We start from the raw sequence: 19,943 nt of genomic DNA on the forward strand, positions 1-19,943 counted from the left end.
CACAGGCGGTGAGCAGACTCCAATATGAAGGGGCTCGAATTTTTTTTTAAACAGTCGAAATCAAATTAAAAAAAACTCGGACCACTTTTATTTTATTTATTTATTATTATTATTATTTAATAATTTAGATAATCCCATTAATTTAATAATTATTCTTATCCAACACCAAGATAAATCACATTTTAAAATTATCTTCCCATAAAAAAAATTAATTCGTAATATCTATAATTAAAAATAAAAACTTTCTCATCCAACACCAAAATAAATTCAACATTTCAATATTATCATCCTATCGAAACAAAATTAATCCGCAATACCTATAATAAAAAATCGATCCATGAATATCTAATTAACTCACAAGCCATGCGCCAAAGTATCTCCACAGTCAACAAGAAACAAAAGTCTTACAACAATGTATTTACACTGATGCGCTTAGTGCATCATATTTTGCAACACATTTTTTAACGTTCTTCGAGCAAAAGACGAGATCTCAGCTCTCTGCCAAATGAATATATTATCGAAAAGAAGAAAAAAAAAATACAAACAACTTAACATGATCCAAAAGCTCCTAACAGTTTTCAGTGTCAAAGTCTGATAGTAGGTAGGCAGCTGAATCCAATATCAAACTCTCCCGCATGCACTTGAGGATAAACTATCTACAATTTGCACAAGTAATTGGATCTCTTTCAGCTATATAGCTCGAGTGTGCTAGATCACGCGGCAGGCAGCAGCACCACACTTCCGATGCGCGACAGTTGAGAATCCTTGGATTGCCGAAGAATCCTTGAGAGAAGGTTTAAATACGGAACTGGTGAAGCTTAAGATGGTGTGTCTTCTTGTAGATCAGCTCTGTAGTTGCCAGTATGATAGTCGTGTGAAGACAGCTGGTATTCGAAGGAGTTCGAGTTGACTGGCATATTGGCTGCAGAGTTGTAAGCAGGTTCGAGGTTTTCATTGACACTCTTCGTAGGTCTTTTCGCTCTTTTTGGCCTCTGGTCAGGAGGGTGATCTTCGTCGTAACCACTTGGACCAGGTTCATCGGGTTCGGCTACATCACCTGCTGTTTTATGAAGCTTCTGCAACTTTGAAGGATTATGCTTCTGGGACTTGGATTTTCTCTGGGTGAAGGATTCGAAAGAACCACCGAAACCGAAGTTAGAACAGCAAATCAATTTACTTCTGGACATATTCTCCATGATTAAATGAAACATAAACACTGAAAATAAATAACTCTAATTATTCATGGCAAAAGTTCGAGATGCATGTTATAGAATATTGAAGTCATGGTAGCCAAACGATACCTTTCTGTTATGGGTACTTTCTTTTTCCAAATCATCTTCCACTGGAATACTGTTTGTCAAGTCTTCCAGAGATACATCACCATCTGCGTCTACTTGTATTCCTTTCAATCGTTTTTTCTTCTGTCGTTCCTTAGGCTGCCAACGAAAAATGATAACTAGAGTAAGAGATACAGAAAGCACATCAGGGTGGCACAAGCCATCAGTAGGTGCAAAATGTATGCAGTGACATCTACAACAAAATTCGTAAGCCGACACTGGATAAAGGTTCTTCCGCATTACAGAACCTGATTACAGAAATGCTCATCCAAATTTGAGTGCGGGTGTGAGATTTACTTTGAAAAATCACATTTAAATAAACAGCTAATAAAGTGAGAAGGTTGATTCTTTAACAGAAAAACAATAGAAGTAAAGGGAAGTACCATCTGTGGCGGTACTTCTTTCAACTTCTGCTCCAATTGTGCATCGTCAAGGAGAAGGGATACTACATCCTCGGGCTTCAAATTATCACCCTGAACATGGCCGCCTGTCATGACCAGCTGCTGCACCGTATTCTTTTGGCTCGCTCGCTGCAAAATTTTTTCTTCGACTGTTTCTTTGCAAATCAATCTATACACAGTAACCTGAGTCGAGAAATCAAATCAAGGCAAGCACTTTATTAACACCTCAGTAATGGACACCACAAGGTTACGATGTAGCAACTGGGACTGACTGATTTACCAAGACAGACCACATAGCTCAGTCCCAGCAATATTTGCATTCTATCATCAAATTGCAATAAACATTACAAGGAAGTGTTCAAAATTCAACCAGTTGGCATTCATTAAATTTGCTCCAAAAGGGACAGAGAAGTTCAATAGCCGAGAAAAAATAAATGTCTAATCCTCAGCTACGCAAATCATTTTACATAGCAGAATGCAAAACAAAAGAAAACATGAAAAATAATTTATCCAAAAAATAAAAGGTAGAATGCAGAATCCTCATGTCTCATTTCTTAGCAGATGCATAGCTTTCATGTCTCTAACAAATAGGTCCGTTATTTTCTATTTTCCTTTTCTAATTTTTCATGATGATTATATATATTTTTTTGCATTTTTCTTTCAATTTGCAATTTTTAAAACCATTTTTTTAATAAGTAAAATAAAACATGAAGAAAAAAATCACAACCCATAATCTTCACTTAACAGCTAATATTTCCAGATAATATGAAAACGAAGATTTTGCTGATTTACTTACCTCCTTTGTTTGTCCCAACCGATGTGCCCTATCCATCGCTTGCAAGTCCAATGTTGGATTCCAGTCACTCTCATAGAAGATCACAGTATCAGCAGCAGTTAGATTAATACCAAGACCTCCAGCCCTCGTACTCAGCAGAAAAACAAATATATCATTCCTGCAAGGAAAGGGTACCATGACGATCTCGACCAAAGTGGTAATAAGCTTCATCATCATATCTATGGGTTATTATGCATATACTACTAGTTTAAAGATTATGGCATGTCCAGCCCCAAGTTTAAATTACTTCAATTGTATTACTTGTTTCAATTAAGATCTCCTAGTAATAAAAATAATATATGTGATAAATCCAATGCATTTCAATCACCATATAATTTGACATTGCATGACTAAATTATAATGATATCTGAAATGCTAGCATAGCATGCCACATATCATCAAGAAAAACATGTAAGATTAGAATTTATTATAGTTCTAGCTGATGTCGCATGCCACATCATATAACGATATATACATCATGTGTAAAGTCACCTTCACCAGTAACATTATTTTTAATGGTAGGTCATTTTGAAGATTGACAAAGTTTGCACAAGCAAATACAATTTAAGAAATTTGAAGCATGTGCCATTTTTGAAACAATCTTGAAAGTAGTATGCTATATATGGATTAATTATTCTATCTTACAGTGAGAACCTGTAAAGATTAAATGCATGCTCATGCCACATTATTAGAAGAGGGATTACATACCTACGCTGAAAATCCCTCACCATGTCACGACGGTCCATAATAGTAGATGATCCATCTAGTCGGAAGTACTTGTATTTTCTGTAGTTCATATAATCCTGGAAAATATTTGATAGCATCCTCATAAGAAGTTACAAGTTTGTGATAACAAGAGGCTGAAAGAATGTTATTGCAAGTTTATAGCATCATCAAAACATCTTTCACTGAGGGCATTCAGTTAAATAACCTACATAGCTTAACCCCTTAGTACATACCCCAAATAAGTTGATAATCAGTAAAAAAAGGCAAAGAAATTTTTGCAATTCAAACTACATTTGTAGTAATAGAAGCACTGATCTTGATAATGTCACAACTGTCCTTGTCTCTTCGTTGACAGCTATTAAAACAAAACCAGCATCCCTTGCGTATCCTCGAGTCAACTAGAAGATACTAAGTGAAAAATGAAGTAAACAGGATTGACAGAAGCTTCTAGAAGAAAATTATATATGATATAGAAAGAACATTACAAATAAAATAGGATTGTTCTAAGCAGAAAGTTAAATTAGCGGCAATTGAAATGAATGATTAAAATCAATCTAAACGAGGACCAGGATAATTATATTTCAAATCACGCAATTACTTTCAGGGAACTTAAAAGACAATTACAATAATTTAATAATAGTCACTAATGGTTTGCAGAAAGTATATACAAAATAAAGAAAGGTAAATTTGGTCCAAGGAAGACCAGAGGCTATAAATACCTCAAGTATATTCAACATTTTTGTCATCTGCGCAAATAAAAGAACACGATGATTTTCAGCCCGCAGACGTTTCAATAGCACGTCCAGAGTTTGAAGTTTCTTAGAGTCCTAGAAAAAGATTATGCATATCAACATATATATCAAATGTCCAACTTAACAATATTAGCTGAAATATCTGAAAAAAAAAAGAAAGCACAAAGACATTCTACAAAAAACATCCAAGAGCCATCAATCATTCCAATTTTCCTGAAAATGAAAAACAAGTACCGTGAGCATTTTAGCAGGATCAAAGCTTCGCACAGGTGGAGAAGAACCAAAAATCCTATAAGGGAGCTGAAAAACGGGCTCAATGATATTTGACCCTGAAATCTCTTCTATCAAAGGGTGGGAATGAATAGGCATTCTAGGACCATTAAATTCAGAGGTCCGAGCAAATCCAACAAACAATTTTTTCATCCAAGGGTGATGAAGCTCCTCGGTCATTTGGTAGGCAAAGCTTCTGTCAGAGCATTGTGCATGTATCTGTGGAAGAGAAAAAATATTAAAGAAATTAGATAGGGTAACTACTGGAATTCTTTGATAGTAATACACAGAGTAGCAACAATGTACAAGACACGCAGCATAATAAACTTGGATATCTGCATTATATTGAAAGAAAAAGAGAGACTGTCAAACTTACAGGTGGAGATCTGGCCCGTGGTATAAATGCATATATAGCACGCAAAAGCCTGACATTCATTATAAACCGATCTTGATGGGAAGTAACCAAAGCCTCATATGGAGCATCACTAGAACCAGTTGAAAACCTTTTTCTAAGTAAGCTTGATTCAGATTTTGCTGGTAACAGCAACATCCGTGCAACAGTTCGAATATTTTGTTTATCCAGGTGAGTGCTTTCGAGATCATTGCCTTCTTGATCCATAAACAAGTCTAAGATTTCCTCGACCAACTGCCTATCCCACCTTATTACAGAAAACAACAACCGCTCGAGTAGTGAACACTTGGCTAAGAAACTAACTTCACCTGGTGATAAATCCAGCAGTCGTGTAAACCCAAAAGTTCCACTAAGTTCAGAAGTCTCATTTAAGAGGTTATGCTGTAACCTTCCAGAATGATAGACGCTATCTGGAGAAAATATATCAAAAAGTCGGCCAAAACTTCCATGGTTAAGACCACGTAGAGCAAGAGGAACAGGTGCTCCAGAATTATGGAGCATTTCTTGATGGACCAGCTTTGGCACCTTATGTACAAAATAAAATGCAGTTAAAGATGAGAAATTTACAAAATAGAGAACATAAGATCTAAACATGAAAAAGGATGAAGACCTAACAATCCCCAAAAAGAAAGCTATGAAAAGGCACCTTATACAATATGGGATTCCTGTTTCCTGAATAATGCACATCGATTCCTCCAAATGGAGATGGAAGAAGCGAATTTGGTATCTCTGCAAAGTAAAAATATGAGCTTCCTTCATTACGTTCAAACAACTCTGGATGGTTACACACCTACAATTCCGAAAAAATAGAAAACATACTCAGAGGTCCTTCATCATTAGGCAATGACATATTACATGCAAAGTTCCAGAATTCAGTTATATATCTACAGTGTGGTGTAGTGAATATACCACAGGATCACAAAGCAAAAACACAAATAGGAAAAAATATAACTGGACTGAACTTGATAGAAAGTTTACCTTCCGTAATTGTATAACAATATTCATCAAGTTAGCTATTTTCTTCTCATTCAGATGGTCATGGCTACCATCAAAAAGTTCAGCAAGTGATATCTTGTTTTTTATAGCACGATAAAAGGCCTGCTGTCGAGAACTCAAGTTACAGTGAACTGTGATTTCTTTCTTCCCAGTCATCTCTGATATAACATCTTTCTTTACCCGTCTCAGCATGAAAGGCTTCAAAACTCCATGCTAAAGAAATAAAAAGAAAAATCATATCGATTTCACAACATGGCTATATAGAGAAAGGAGAAAAGCTAAAGCCAGATATGATGAACATAAAACTGAGTTATTTTGAATTTAGTTAACGAGTAGATATAATAATATCTTCAACCCCCACAAAGTATGTGACAGAATCATTTTGTGAGAATCCACCTAAATACACAGATCATGGGTTATCCAGAAATTTTTTGCTTCTGGAGAGAAACCATCATGGTTTTATCCCTGTAAAAAGGTGCCAAAGGGAGGAAGTTTCTTTTGGCTGATCAGAATCAGGATCATTTGAGTTGGATCAGATTGGTGAAGAGTCATCTGATATTTGTCAAGAAAGCGCACAACCACTAAGAACATCAAGGAATTTGTTGAAAAACTTCCAAATCATGCAAAACGCATCTAAAATTGACCAAGAAACAGCTTCTATGCACAAAAAAAGGACGCACATCAAAATAAAATTTTGCCTTGGCAACTGCTCAAGCAGTAGTATGCCATGTGGGTAATACAGAAGGGGGGTTTGAAGCTGAGATGGAAACTCATTAAACAATAAAATAGTAACCATAATAATACCCAACACTTATTATTATTATGCAATAAGCAATAACCAATAGTAATATTATTAAGTAATAAATTTAGAAACCTAACAATATTGAGAAAACAGAATAAACGCATTAGTATTAAATAAATTTGGAAGTATATATTAATAATCCAATATAATAATCATCCAATATTGTTTATTAATAATTTTATATCAATTAATCAATATTACTCATTAATTATATACATATGATATAAGAGTCATATATAAATAATCTGATATTATTTAATGTTTAGTGAGATATAATAATAATATTGCAAAACTCATGGAGAACTAGGAGCCTTATAAAATAAAGTTGTTGAATTGTCAGAAACAAATTGTTAAAATTTCAGATCATGTGTTCTTGTCACTTACATAGACTTATTAAGTCTCTATCAAGATGATAGTTAAGGATCCATTGATAAAGCATTGGCTTTTAGTTCTTATTTCTTTCCACTTGCATTAACTTATTTAAACCTATCTAAACAATAGTTAAGGAGTTATTGCTAAAGACAAAATCTGACTGAAAAATTGAAAGAAGAGTTGAAGATAAATGGTACTAAACATAATCAATTAGGACATAATTGCAATTATCTTTTATTTTGATAAACACATTAACGATAGTATGTATATTATATATCAGTTGGTAAAACAACTGATTGTTAACAAAACTAGTGAGATATAATGCTGCAAAACAGACATAGAACTAGTCACAAAGAAGCACAGGCAATAATCTAGACATCAAACATTAGAGAAAATCTCACATTTTAAGTTGGCAAGTAAATTTACCAGTGGAGAATTATATATTAAATGAGTTTGGAAATAAATTTTAGTAATTAGGACTACTTGATAAACCAGCATATTAACTTCATAGAAAATGGAGAATAACTCAATAGACAATGAGAAATTACATCTTGAATGTCTTTTAAAAAAATCTTTGATTTATTATGAAAGTAATGAGACTGAATGTTGGCAACCTACACTTTTCCCCCCATTAAGCATAGAACTATTGGGCAAATTAACTTATAGAAAGTAACATTAAGCACATACCAGTCTGTTGAGCTGATGCTCATTCAGAGTGCCTCCATGCTCTGCATGGCTCTCGATACTGAAAAATAACACAAATTAAACAATAGGGAGAATAAAATGCTTTTAAAAGAATGTTATTTATGAAAATATACCCTTTAGAGAACCACTCATTAAATTGTTCATGGCTGTCAAATAAAGTAGGCATGATAAAATGGAGAAGAGCCCACAGTTCAGCCATGTTATTCTGTATAGGTGTCCCAGTCAGAAGCAAGCGATTTCTACAGTTGAAGCTGAGTAATGTCTTCCATCGAATACTACAGAAGGCAAATGTAACAAGTTTATAGGTGAGTTTACACAAGAAAAAAAAATACTTCTGCAGCAAGAATGCTAGCGTGAACAGAAACTACATAATGACTAAAAAACAAAGCAGAATCTATGAAGTGCCCAGCAAAAAAATAAATAAATATCAGGTATAAGAATAAAAAAGCACCTCTGTGAACTTTTTATTGCCTGAGCTTCATCTAAAACCATATACTGCCATTTCAAACGCCGCAAATACTTCTCATCAGCTATAATCAACTGGTAACTGGTAATTAGTATGTGGAACCTCGCCTCCCTGATGATAAATACGTTATTATTGATTCCACAATGCAAAGTTGGAGGATGAAAGGTTAGACATGAAAAAAATGTGTATGCAATAACAAAGGCATACTTACTTTCTGTATAGACGCTTTGGGTTGATGTTTTTCCTTAGTACTGCTCTCTCTTGAAGTCCACCCCAGTATGGAAGTGTTCTAAATTCAGGGCAAAATCTACTGATTTCATCAGCCCAATTATTCAAGACAGAGGATGGTGCAACCACCAGAAAAGGACCCCAAATATTTTTTTCCTGATCACATGTCAGTTAAATATCAAAACACATGAAATGACTACAGCTATGTGAAATTAAAGTATATTTCAAGAATCTGAAAATAATTTTGGAGAAAAAATAGTATTTAAAATACATCTAATAGACCAACAGAAAAACCATATAAAAGATAACCAAATCTACAAAAGAAAGAAATTATACAACTTCAAGGCTCATTTAACTTGATCAAACAGATGAAAAAACAAAATATCTATTGAAATCCTAATCTATTTCTTCCTCTTTGCAACCCTCACAAATTGTCTCTTAGAAAAGTTCATCCTGCAAAGAAGCAATTTCCTCAATTCAAGGAAATTAAAAAGAAAATTGCATGCAAAAACACTTACTATTTTTCAAAAAACATATAAACACCTCAAATTTCAGTCCAAGTATTGTGTTGTCAATCTACAGTTTATAATCTTCACCAAGTGGCATATCAATTCTATTTTGTACTTGTAGCTTCTCCTATTTAGTGTAACATGAATGGCACAAAAATAACTATGCCTAAACTTTAGAGAAGTATTAGAGTTACAATTACATGGGAAATAGAGCATGTAGGTTTTCCAATCTGGGATATGTAGTCATTATGTATTACATTAGAGAACCATATGTATAGGTATAATGTTATGTTTGTTACTTGAATACTGTTTTATCCCTCTCGACTTACCATTAACAGTGACTCAACATAATAAAGCATCAACTTAAGTTTTCTTTTTCACTTTTGTCATTGTGGTTGTTGTTGTTTAAGTAGTAAACCAAACACTTCACATCTTGGCTGTCCCTTTATGCCAAAACTAAAACCAAGCATTTCACGTCTTGGCTGTCCCTTTATGCCTAAATTAAAACCGAGCATTTCACATCTTGGCTGTCCCTTTATGCAAAAGGAACCTTTTTGCAAGTTGGTTTATTCAAGGTCGTACTATCTCTTCACTAGTCAACTTAATCATCCTTTGTCATTAAAGAATGTCACAACTAATAAGCATAGGGTTACCATCATCCAGATGTTCATTGTCAAATTCAATAACAGATATCTGGAATGGCATTCAAAATATCTTAGCCACCTCATAATCAGTCACAAACCTCAGCTAAATGAGCTAAGAAGGCCATGGCTTGAATTGTCTTTCCGAGCCCCATTTCATCAGCAAGAATTCCATTCAAACCCTGTATACAAGTGAAAAATCAAGTAATATAAATCTAATCTTAGAGAGAGCTCTTCAAACATATGCATTACCTGCTCATAACAGTTAACTAGCCATTGTAATCCCTTTAACTGATATTCTTTAAGACGCCCATTAAACATCTCTGGTGTTTGCACTGTTGATGTTACAGGCATTGTAGAGCTGCAAATAAGGTTTTTATTGATGTAACACCAGAAAGTAAAAGATATCAACTCAGGAATATTAAAAGCTTGGGTTCAAAACATCTTTTAATTGGTGCTTAGTCAGTGACTTACGGGTTCAGGAGGTCTATGTTACTGGACCCTGTAGCAATAGAGTCATTTGCTTGATCCCCAGTGTCAACTTGTCGAAGCTTTAAACAAGCATTGTCAAATTCATTTGTTATCTTTTTCTGCTGAGAGACTGCCTGTTTAGCAGCTCTGAGAGCTTCCTTTTTTAGTTCAGCTTCCTCTGGATCCTCTTCCTCCCCTGGTTCGAGATCAGAAACAGTTAATTTTTCTTCTGGAGGTTCAGCTTCTTCTTCTTCAACAGATGCAGTTTCAGCAGGTTGTGTCGAAGACTTGTTCCCCATGAAATGACTGTATAGTTCAGTCTGTGATATGAGAAAGTTAAGCCTCTGCTGTTGTCTCTTAGCTTCGCGAAGTTCTTCCTCGCGCTTCAAAGCTTCAGCAGCATCTCTTTCTTCTTTCTTCCTTAATTCAGCCTAGAAAGATTGTTTCAGTTAATTTCAAACCTCATAGAAGTATATGTTCATTAAACAGAAAAGACAGAAGGTTGCTTTGCTAAAAGAAACAGATGAAGAAAAACTAGTATAATTTATAAGAGAATCAAAAATCACATAATATTAAATATCATTTCCTAACAACTTACAAGCAAAACCAGTAGAACTTAGCGAGTTCACTAATCTCAGATACAGGATCATTAGTTTGGACAACTTACATTACAGACCATAAAAAATCTAAAATCTAAAGAAAATAAGGGCAACTGAGACTACTTAGCACTCAGATCAGCATCAATAAACCATGCGTCAGCTACATGATTTTAGTTATAACATTCTAAATTTATAGAGTAAAAAGTAAAAAAAAAAAACATAGTTGCCGTATTAAACATTCTATGAACCAAAAAAAATTTCTAATAGTTATCTTTGTACTGACTAGCAGCAAAGACTCCAACTCTCAAGAAAAACCAAAGATCATCTTTGCCCGTTATTTTATTGGAGAGTCGAACAGATCTTCTAGGAACTTGAATCAAAGGCACTTTATCCTAATTATTAATAACACAAATATAAAGTAATAAATCCAAGAACAAAAAAGATAAAATATCCAACAGCCAACTCTCAATAAAATTAATAGCTATTTAATCAAATTTACAACCAGTTCTGGCTTGGCCCCAAATTCTAGGAGGTTACATATATAACTAACCATGGTTAGCAACACCAATTCCTAAGTGTTCATGAACTCAAGGCTGATAATGTGAAAATATGTCATATATAAACAACAAAAATGTACATGCAACATCTTTTAAAGTACATCTTACTCACAGAATGAATGAAACCTCATAAATCTACACAAACTATGCTATATGAACCGATATCAATAAGTTTTCAAACTTAAAGAGATAAAGAAAAATTTAACAAGAAACCTATCAAAATTTTATGGCTATTCAAAAGACAATTTAATGAATTAACTTGTTAGAACAAGGTTCAAGCTATAGTTTAGTTATACAAGGAGAAGGGAAAAAGATAAGAAGAGCATAACCAGTCTGGTAAATGTTCACCAAAGATCACACTAAAAATACTTATAACAAGGAAGAGATGAGCAGCATTACCTGTTCCTTATCTACTTTCTTCCAGAATATCAACATGTCTCTAGCTAGCCTCCTAGTGCGAACTGCCGCACTTCTCATAAATCTGAGTGACCTACTGACCTTCAACTTTACCTGAAATTTTTATGTACATTCAATCAGGAATGAAGAAAGGAGGACAGATCTCATGATTAAGAAAATGGCAGAAACAAGTTGATGCATAACAAGGGGAAACATTACCTCTCTCTGACAAGTCTCTGAAAAGCGTTTAGCATCTGCAAGTTGTTTCTTGTGGAAACTTGTAAATATCCTATGATGCTTTGGAATATCTCTTCTAACCATATTAGCCCAAACTTTCCCTATCTTCTCCATCTCTTCCTTCTCAATTTCAGATGGATCTTTCTTCACTACTAGCTTCTTCGGTAAACTTCGTTCAATAATCTATAATCAAACAAAAGATTATTAAAAATAAGAAAAAGCAAGCAACCTGTTTACCTGAGTACACCAGACTAATAATCATTTTCTTAGGCAAAAAATAACCTCATAGGTGTCTCCTCTCTCCAAGACTTTGACATAATAAACCTGTAAAGTACCAGAATCTGACATAATGAACCGCCGAATCCTACCAGCAGCACCTTCTGGTATTGAGAATGCATCCAGACCAATGTCACATATCTGAAGCGTGAATTTTTTGTCTGAATTTCCAGATGGAAGTCCCCTCAACCTTGCCTGGAGAGATTCATATTGTGGTTGAGGCTCCCCCAATCCGCCTCGGTCGTTGTTGTCAAACCTCTTATCAGTAGAAATCACAGCTGCTAGAGACCTCAAATCTAAAGGGCCTTTAAGAAAGTTCTCTTCGACTATAATGTCAGCAATGTTTGGCAAGTTCAGAGAACTCACAAGCTTATCATAAGTGGGAGGAATTCGATATGTGATGCCCTCACCAATGTCCAAATAACTGGACTCCATGGACAAAGCGTACCTATTACCCCCATCATAATCAGCTTCAAAATCAGCTCCATAGTATCCGGGTGATATTTCCATCTCACGTACTGTTGGTCCCTCAGCAGAAACCAGAGGCTCAGAATTGAACTTCCTTCTTTTACTACCATGACTTCGCTTAGAACCTGGCATTCCCATGCGTGTGGAAGCCAACCCTGCCGATGAGTCTTTAGGCATCACTGTCCTATATCTTTGCATGTGTTCACTAAGCATGGCTCTGTATTGCTCCTCTGTTATTCCGTTTTCATAATCTTCATCGATCTCATCATTGCTGTCAGTATCATTCCTCATGGTTGAGCTTGGAAGATCCTCAAACTGAATATCGCGCCTCTGTCTCCTCCTTATAATCCCTGGAGACTTTTCTCCATTGCACTGCTCATAGAGGTGCTCTTGGTCTGATTTAGAAACAGAGTACAAAACTGAGAATTAGAACATGATTGAAGAGAAATACCCAATATCACATCAAAATAATGTGTGACACTGGAACAAGTAACTGAGTCGAGAACTTGTTCTCTGATCTTTCCAACTGCAAACAGTAAATAAAAAAAAAGAATAAGACCAAGCAGAGAGTATAGAAGGAAAAACCTTGACTGCTTCGGTTCTCATCTTGACTGCTATCCCCGTAACTGTGGAAATCATCATCTCCTTGCGGAACACGAAAGGTCATCAATGGCTACATGAAAACCCAAGCACATCAATAACAATGCACCACAAGCAACAAACCTATCAGGACACCCTCAGCTGAGTGAAAAAAAAATACAAATTTTATTACCGAAAAAAGCAGCAGAAACCGAACAAACACAATGAAACTAGACAACTCGACAATAATAACACTACTCGCGAACACCAATACCGATAACCTAAAACCAAGCGGAAGACCTAAAACCTAAAGTGCTTGCCACTGCGAGTCCCAATGCTATCAATTTCAAGTAGTCGAGAGCAACAAAAATCCCCCAATAGAACTCAACTTCAGAAGACGGGAAGCAATCTCGAGCCGCGCAATCAAGCGAAGAGGAGGGAAAGGGAATGGACGGATCGGCGGCAGTTACCTCGAGGTTGAAGAGGGTGGAGTAGGAGAGGCCGTTTTTGGAGTGGTGCCGGCGCGGCTCCATGGGGCGGCGAGGCGAGGCGAGGCGACGAGCGGCGTCGCGGCGAAACCCTAGGATCGGCCCCAGAAGAAGGAAGGAGGAGAATATGAAGCGGAGGAGACGAGTCGGCACGTGCGAAGAAGGGAAATTGCATGGCGAGCGTGTGCAGTAGCGGAAGTATTGGATTTGGTTCGACGGGGGTGGAAAAAGGGGGAAGGGAAGGGACAGCGGCTATTGTGCGCCGGCCAGTTGGTTCGGTTTTTGCTGCCCCGCTTGGTTCGCTTATTGGGCCTTTAATTGGGCCGGTCTGGTCTGCGGGCTGGTGGCGGGCTACAATTGGGCGTCTGTCTCAATATGAAATTTCTAATTCTGTTTTTACTCACGAGATAAATAAAAAAGATTAATAGATTAAAAAGAGGTTGTTATTAATTTTCTAATGTATTTATATATTTTTTATTATAATTAATTTGATGCAACGGTCTACATTATATGGCTAAAAAATCTTACAAAATATTTAGATTTTTTTATGAAGGGAAAATTCTAAAAAAATATATCTAGAATGACATTAAGAAATAACCCTACGGGTCAAGATTACGGATTAAAAGAGTGGTCAAAAGATACAAAATTTAAAAAATAAAAAATAAAAAATAAAAAACTTAAGCTTGTGATTAGGTTGGCTGTGACATGATGCTTATGTCTTGTTGGAGGTATAAAACAAGCCTGTTGAATTATTATGGATAAAAATTAAAAGGAAGTCGTTTTTTATTACAATTGTCAAAAAAGTGTCCTTTTATTTATTATTAAAATATTATCTTATTCTATCTCAATTTATTTTTATTTTCAAAAATATCTTTATTTTTTATGATATTATAGTAGCTATGATCACGTAGTTATTATAATTACATAATTATAACCGTCATGATCGTTAACCGGTATAATATAATATTAATCGATATTATCAAAAATAAATTGTCTTTGTTGTAACAATTATGATTCATAACTGTGATAATATAATATTGACTAAAGATGACTATTATAACTGTATAGTGATTATAATCTCATAACTGCTATAATATAATATTATTAATATTAATCAGAAATAAACTTTCAATGTTGTCATAGTCTACTCATAGATACTATAATATAATATTCACTAGTATTGACTAGAGATAAAGTGTCCATATTATAATAGTTATCAATTGTAATTATTAAAATATAGTATTATGAATGTTTGCCCACAGCTTAGAAATGTCCATATTAGAGTAATTATGATCTCCTAACTACTACTAAAACGTTAAAAATAAGAGTATTTTTTAAAATAAAAATATATTAAAGTGAGATGTGGCATTATTTTAATAATAGATAAAAAAGAATTTTTTTAACTATTCTAATAAAAAATAAAAAAGAACACTCTTTTAATTTTTATCTAACTTTTATTATATCAAATAGTAATTTTTACAAATTGAGATCACTCAAAACTCTTATTACAACTTTAAAAAATATTTATATTTTCAATGAGTGATAAGATACATAAGTCAATAACATTTTTCTAAACAATAATAAGACTAAACTACTTTAAAATTCTGAATTTATTTATTTATTCAATCTATTAGGATGGTGTCCTCTTCCATGCTCGAGCTCCTCCTTTCACTTGTGTTTTTCTAGTCTCGTCTGTGTCCGTCGTCCAATCGATCGAAACTCAAAGTCCTACAAGTCAAACACCTCGACGAGCATCAATGTGGTCAGCATGACCCATTCAACGATCAAATCAACGCTAGACTGGAAGTTTGGGCTCGCAAGTGTGCAAGAAAGAAGAAGACGAGAAGCTCACGAGAGAAGAGTTGTCTCCGCGCGAAAAGAAAATTATACATGGACTCACCTTTACATAGCCAAAAGGGGAGAAGATCCATGTGAGTTGCCACACGAGTCGAGAGTTAACTGAGTTGATGGAAAAGAGTTGATCGTCAAGGGAGACAATGGAGGAGTCGAATGTCTGGCCATTATATAGGAGTTGAATGTCAAGGTACGACAATTACGATTGTCAAGAATAATCGATGCTGAAGTCGAAAAGAACAACTCAATTCAAATGCTTCCGCGCGCGGACGAGCACCTTTGTGCGAGTGTTGGATCAAGAGAGTTTGTCCGAATGAGACCCAAAGAGACTGTTTCTGTTTGCAAACTAATTGACCGAGCAAGCAAACCAACCCCGGACGGGCTGATTTACCCAAGCAGACTGACTGACCCGAGCGGGCTAACTAACCCGAGTGGGTTCCCCATATACATCATATTATAATAAAACTCTAATGAATTATCCCTAAAAATAAATAAAGAGAGAAAGAGGCACCGAATGGTGTGTTTGGCTTTAATACGCTCTTCCATAGTTCTGTGGACTCATTCAGTTAAATTTCATCCTCCATTGTAAACAACCATTGATTCAGCTTGTTTACAGAAACTTCAGATTCAATATATAATATCGAACGAAATACGAATGCATACGACACACATGCATCATTCATTCATGTTTCGACGAGTTTAGGGAAGGGAATTAACTGTAAAGAAATTAAGACAGTAAAGTTGGCATAGATCGATAATGAAACAAAAAAGAAAGAGTGAAGAACCCACCCACCCATTTCGAATCCATCAGAGGCCCTTCAGCTGGCCAACGAGGCCAGCAAACTCCACCCATTTCTCCAGCGCGCTCGCGGACGATACAAATGCCAGTTTACTAGACCCCACGTCGCGGTCGCCGACTGCAAGAAGAGAACAAACACACAGTTAGTCGAGTGTCGTAGCCGCAGTATAATATAATTAAGATGACCTGACCTGAGGCGAACAGAGATGCCAAGGAAGAATTGAAGTTGTCCACCTCAGTTTTCTCTTCCGGGCTGCTACTTAGCTGACATGAAATGAGTAGATGTGTAAGGGAAGATTTGTGTAAGTTTTTCTGATCGATGGTCAATTGTGAACAACCTTAGAAAAGGCAGCGTTTACATTCTGAACCCATTCGACTGTCGTGCTTGGGCCTAGAAGAGAGCTGGCTGCATCGAGGTCGTTGTTCTCGATGGCTTGCCCCACTTTGCTCAGTTTGTAGATCAGTTCTTGAAGGTACCCTGCAATGCAATCATCGGACAGTCATCAGCAGCAAGCTAGAAAAGAAAGTACACTTGCAATGGCGTTTACTAAAGCTGACCTTTTTCCTTGAGGGAGGAGCTGATGACGCCCTGTTTCTCGAGCCTCTTCTTCCGGTCCTTCTTCACCCTCTCCAGCAGCTCCAGGTCGTCGTCCGCCTCCAGCACGGCGGCGGGGGCGGGCCTGGCGAGCGACAGAGTGAGCGCGGCGAAGCAGGCGGAGAGGCCCAGCTCTCGCCTTCCCACGGCCGCGGCGCCGCTGGGCGCCGTCACGGCGACGGCGGAGCGGACGAGGGCGGAGGAAGAGGACGAGGAGACGGGAGTTGCAAGAGGAAGAGCCGACGGCGGCATGGCGTTGGTCGATGGATCGGGAGGAGGAAGGCTTCGCGAATGGAAGAGGAGGTGGGTGATGAAATCTATCGGTTTGTTATCCAAACTCGACACGTGGATTATTAGCGTGACCACCCAATTTGAATATCCAGCTCATGTTCAAGTGGTCTGAAGAAACATTCATCTTGTATCTCAACTCTCAACTGTATTTTCTTCTTCAGCAAAATCTATCATCCGCTCCACGCGATCGACCTCACGATCATCTAAAAACTACAAGTGATCACTAAGAGGCCTCAACTGTATCTCCGAACCACTGCTCAGCGTTTCGGATCTTGATCGGTCGATCGACGTGGTAGGTCTCGGCTTCTTTTTCTATCCGCGAACAATACTTGTCGAATGTACCTACAGTCACATGGAGTTTGAAATCTAGACTGGCTAAGAAGTTAAGCTCCAGTGTATTCATTTCCAATGTGATGATCCCTCCAACTCTTGCATAATATGCATTGCTGCAGAAGCTGCAGCGAAAACAAACATGAATGTTGTAAGAGCAAGTTTCTGAAGAAGATACAGAAGTAATAAGAAACAGTTGTACATCTCATTTTTGAGGCACTTCAATCTCAATGGAGACAACCTTATAGGAAAGAATAGGAACTTACGCATCATCTATAAACTTGGCGGCGACGATAACACTTGTGACGATCAACCGATGGACATTGAGGGAGGTCAAGTAAATGTTGGGTTGTTGAAGGAATCTTTCGATATATATGTATCCAAGAAGAAAGCAAGACGGGCTGCACCTTGCATACTTGAAGATTCGCTCCATGTACCTTTGTATGCTAAGCGTCGGCGCTCTCATACCAGTGAAGACACTTGCAGTTTCTGTTATTTCCATCGAATCCAATTTATTTTCAGTATTCTCGACGATTGTCTCAAGAATTGAGGATATAAGGGATAATATCCTTGGGAATCCAGGAGATTTCTTGCATGATGTGATGAGACCCAATGATAGGTAGACCTCAGAATTTGTACCTTGTATTAGTCATTATCGATCTCATACTCTGTCAGCAGTGTTCTTATCGTCTCAATCACTGCATATTTAGGAGAACATCATTTTAGACCAACTAAAAACATCTTTGGAAAGATAATGATAACAAAGTTAATGTGCTTCATTTGTGCATCAATTAATCAATAATGTGATTCCCATGCACTGAGAAAACCTAACGAGCTAACATGAGCACAAAAACATACTCTAGCAATAGAAGTGAACAATAGAATCACAAGTCAGATCTAATTAAATTGAAGAATAATGAGACCCAGTAAGTAAAAAGACCTATGTGAATTTCATTTCTCCCTCCATGATCATGTAACTTTCTCAAACAGAGTTTCAACTAGCAAAATGTCTCTACTTGTTGCATATCTCCTCAAAGGAAGTACGAAAAGAGAAAGAATCTTCCCTCATATCAGCTACTAAATACTGATTTCTAAGTTCATTATAAATATCCTACTCAACAGCAAACAACAATAGCAATTTGGCATTCTCAAGGTGCCTAAGAATGAGGAAGCCTCATCCCCATCTTAACCATTTTTCTTTGATCTTCTATACGACAGTCATACCTAAATTAATGTGAAGAGTAATTTCTTTTTTGTTTCTTCCTTTTACAGTTACATTTGATGCAACCTAATTTCAACTGGCCGAAATTACTTTTTCATAATTTTCTCTTTTAAATTAGCGAAAACACTTTCGATAGACCATTGCTCATCTTGAAACCATATTAAATGACTTCTACCATCAATGAAACTATCAATTTTCTCCAGTTTAACATGTCGACTTTGATGCATCCTCCTTCCTAATTTTCTAAAATCAAACTAAAATACCACTAAACTTCAAAATGAGTATATCATGTCCTACCTGCCACAGTCTTCTAGCTATGCATGCGTTTGGATCCAAAGTTGAGCTGGTACCTACTCAAAGAACTTCATATGAAACTTGTACAAATTTATAGTTCTGCTATCCCATCACTAGTAGCCTCTGCACGACTTGCTAAGAGCATGAAGAACCCCATAAATTAAATTCTGAGTCGACCTAACTATCATCCAAGCAAATCCGCTACTGATTGCTAGATCAGAGAGCTGAAAACCCTAAACCGAAAGGAAATGACTCACGGCCTCTTCTTCCAGCTACAACAATTTATCCAGCACAATTAGGATCCGAATAAAGTGCCAGAGAGAAGCATTTTTGACCAAAAAACTCGAATCAAAACAAATTGCAAAACAAAAATCCAGACAGGGTGGACGAATCGCTTACGCTGTTCTTGAACCGGTCTTCTCTTCCCCCCTTCGCCTCTGGCCTCGCCTCTGACCTCCACTGGAAATGGCATGGATCTGGGATCTACCTCTCTTTCGCGGACATTCCGCCCCTTTTCTCTTCCCGGCCGTAACAATGGCGGATGATCGATGATGCGAGAGCCGCTCGCCTTCCGCTAGTAGTTTAATGGCGCCTTGTCCTATAAAATGGTGATGGAAAAGAGAACAAGAGAGCGATAAATAATGGAGCTGAAATTTTTAATTAAAATGTTTAAAATAAAAAAAAATCGCGGTGTCGGTGGGCGTCGACGCGGGTGGGGTAGTGGGATCCGCACAAATAATCCTCAGGTTTTACCAGTCAAGTTATTGGAGCTTGGTGCGGTCCCATTAGCATGTCTAGCCATGAAGGAGGTAGATAGTTTGAGTGTCTTCTAATCAAGGCTACAGCGGCAAATTTTTCATCCTCGGGTAAGAAATCTACCGCGAAAAAAATATCCTTGAATTTTTTTTAAAATAAATAAAAATTTAGATTTATTCAATTTAATTGACTTAAAAATTTTAAAAATTGAAATTGAATTGAATTATTAAAAATTAATTTATTAAAATTTTAAATTGAATCGATTCATCAATTAATTCA

General features: G+C 36.5%; 3 protein-coding genes across 3 annotated transcripts; all 3 read right to left on the bottom strand.

Moving 5' to 3' along the window:
- Window positions 1-364: 364 nt before the first annotated feature.
- On the bottom strand, window positions 365-13,614 carry LOC141834872 (chromatin-remodeling ATPase INO80). The gene is made up of 22 exons (XM_074722255.1): window positions 13,506-13,614; window positions 13,042-13,129; window positions 11,995-12,851; window positions 11,695-11,895; window positions 11,479-11,589; window positions 9,927-10,354; window positions 9,705-9,813; window positions 9,554-9,634; window positions 8,286-8,458; window positions 8,060-8,185; window positions 7,722-7,883; window positions 7,591-7,648; window positions 5,712-5,942; window positions 5,380-5,523; window positions 4,698-5,258; window positions 4,286-4,540; window positions 4,019-4,126; window positions 3,282-3,376; window positions 2,535-2,691; window positions 1,721-1,921; window positions 1,302-1,436; window positions 365-1,118 (listed from the first exon to the last, which is right to left on the bottom strand). Exons 1-22 carry the CDS (start codon window positions 13,566-13,568, stop codon window positions 819-821), a joined length of 4,644 nt encoding a protein of 1,547 aa, XP_074578356.1. The 5' UTR covers window positions 13,569-13,614; the 3' UTR covers window positions 365-818.
- Window positions 13,615-16,062: 2,448 nt separating this feature from the next.
- LOC141835100 (thylakoid lumenal 16.5 kDa protein, chloroplastic) lies at window positions 16,063-17,076 on the bottom strand. The gene is made up of 4 exons (XM_074722527.1): window positions 16,735-17,076; window positions 16,515-16,654; window positions 16,368-16,440; window positions 16,063-16,294 (listed from the first exon to the last, which is right to left on the bottom strand). Exons 1-4 carry the CDS (start codon window positions 17,021-17,023, stop codon window positions 16,185-16,187), a joined length of 612 nt encoding a protein of 203 aa, XP_074578628.1. The 5' UTR covers window positions 17,024-17,076; the 3' UTR covers window positions 16,063-16,184.
- Window positions 17,077-17,160: 84 nt separating this feature from the next.
- On the bottom strand, window positions 17,161-19,340 carry LOC141835099 (cyclin-P3-1-like). Its single transcript, XM_074722526.1, is given in 4 exon segments — window positions 17,161-17,517; window positions 17,659-18,033; window positions 18,035-18,090; window positions 19,308-19,340. Coding segments are annotated over 3 exon segments (630 nt in total). The 5' UTR covers window positions 18,058-18,090; window positions 19,308-19,340; the 3' UTR covers window positions 17,161-17,285.
- Window positions 19,341-19,943: the final 603 nt, after the last annotated feature.

This window comes from Curcuma longa, chromosome 9 (genome assembly GCF_044706935.1).
Source record: "Curcuma longa cultivar G26 ecotype Majalengka, Jawa Barat chromosome 9, ITB_CL_G26_1.1, whole genome shotgun sequence".
NCBI lineage: Eukaryota > Viridiplantae > Streptophyta > Magnoliopsida > Zingiberales > Zingiberaceae > Curcuma > Curcuma longa.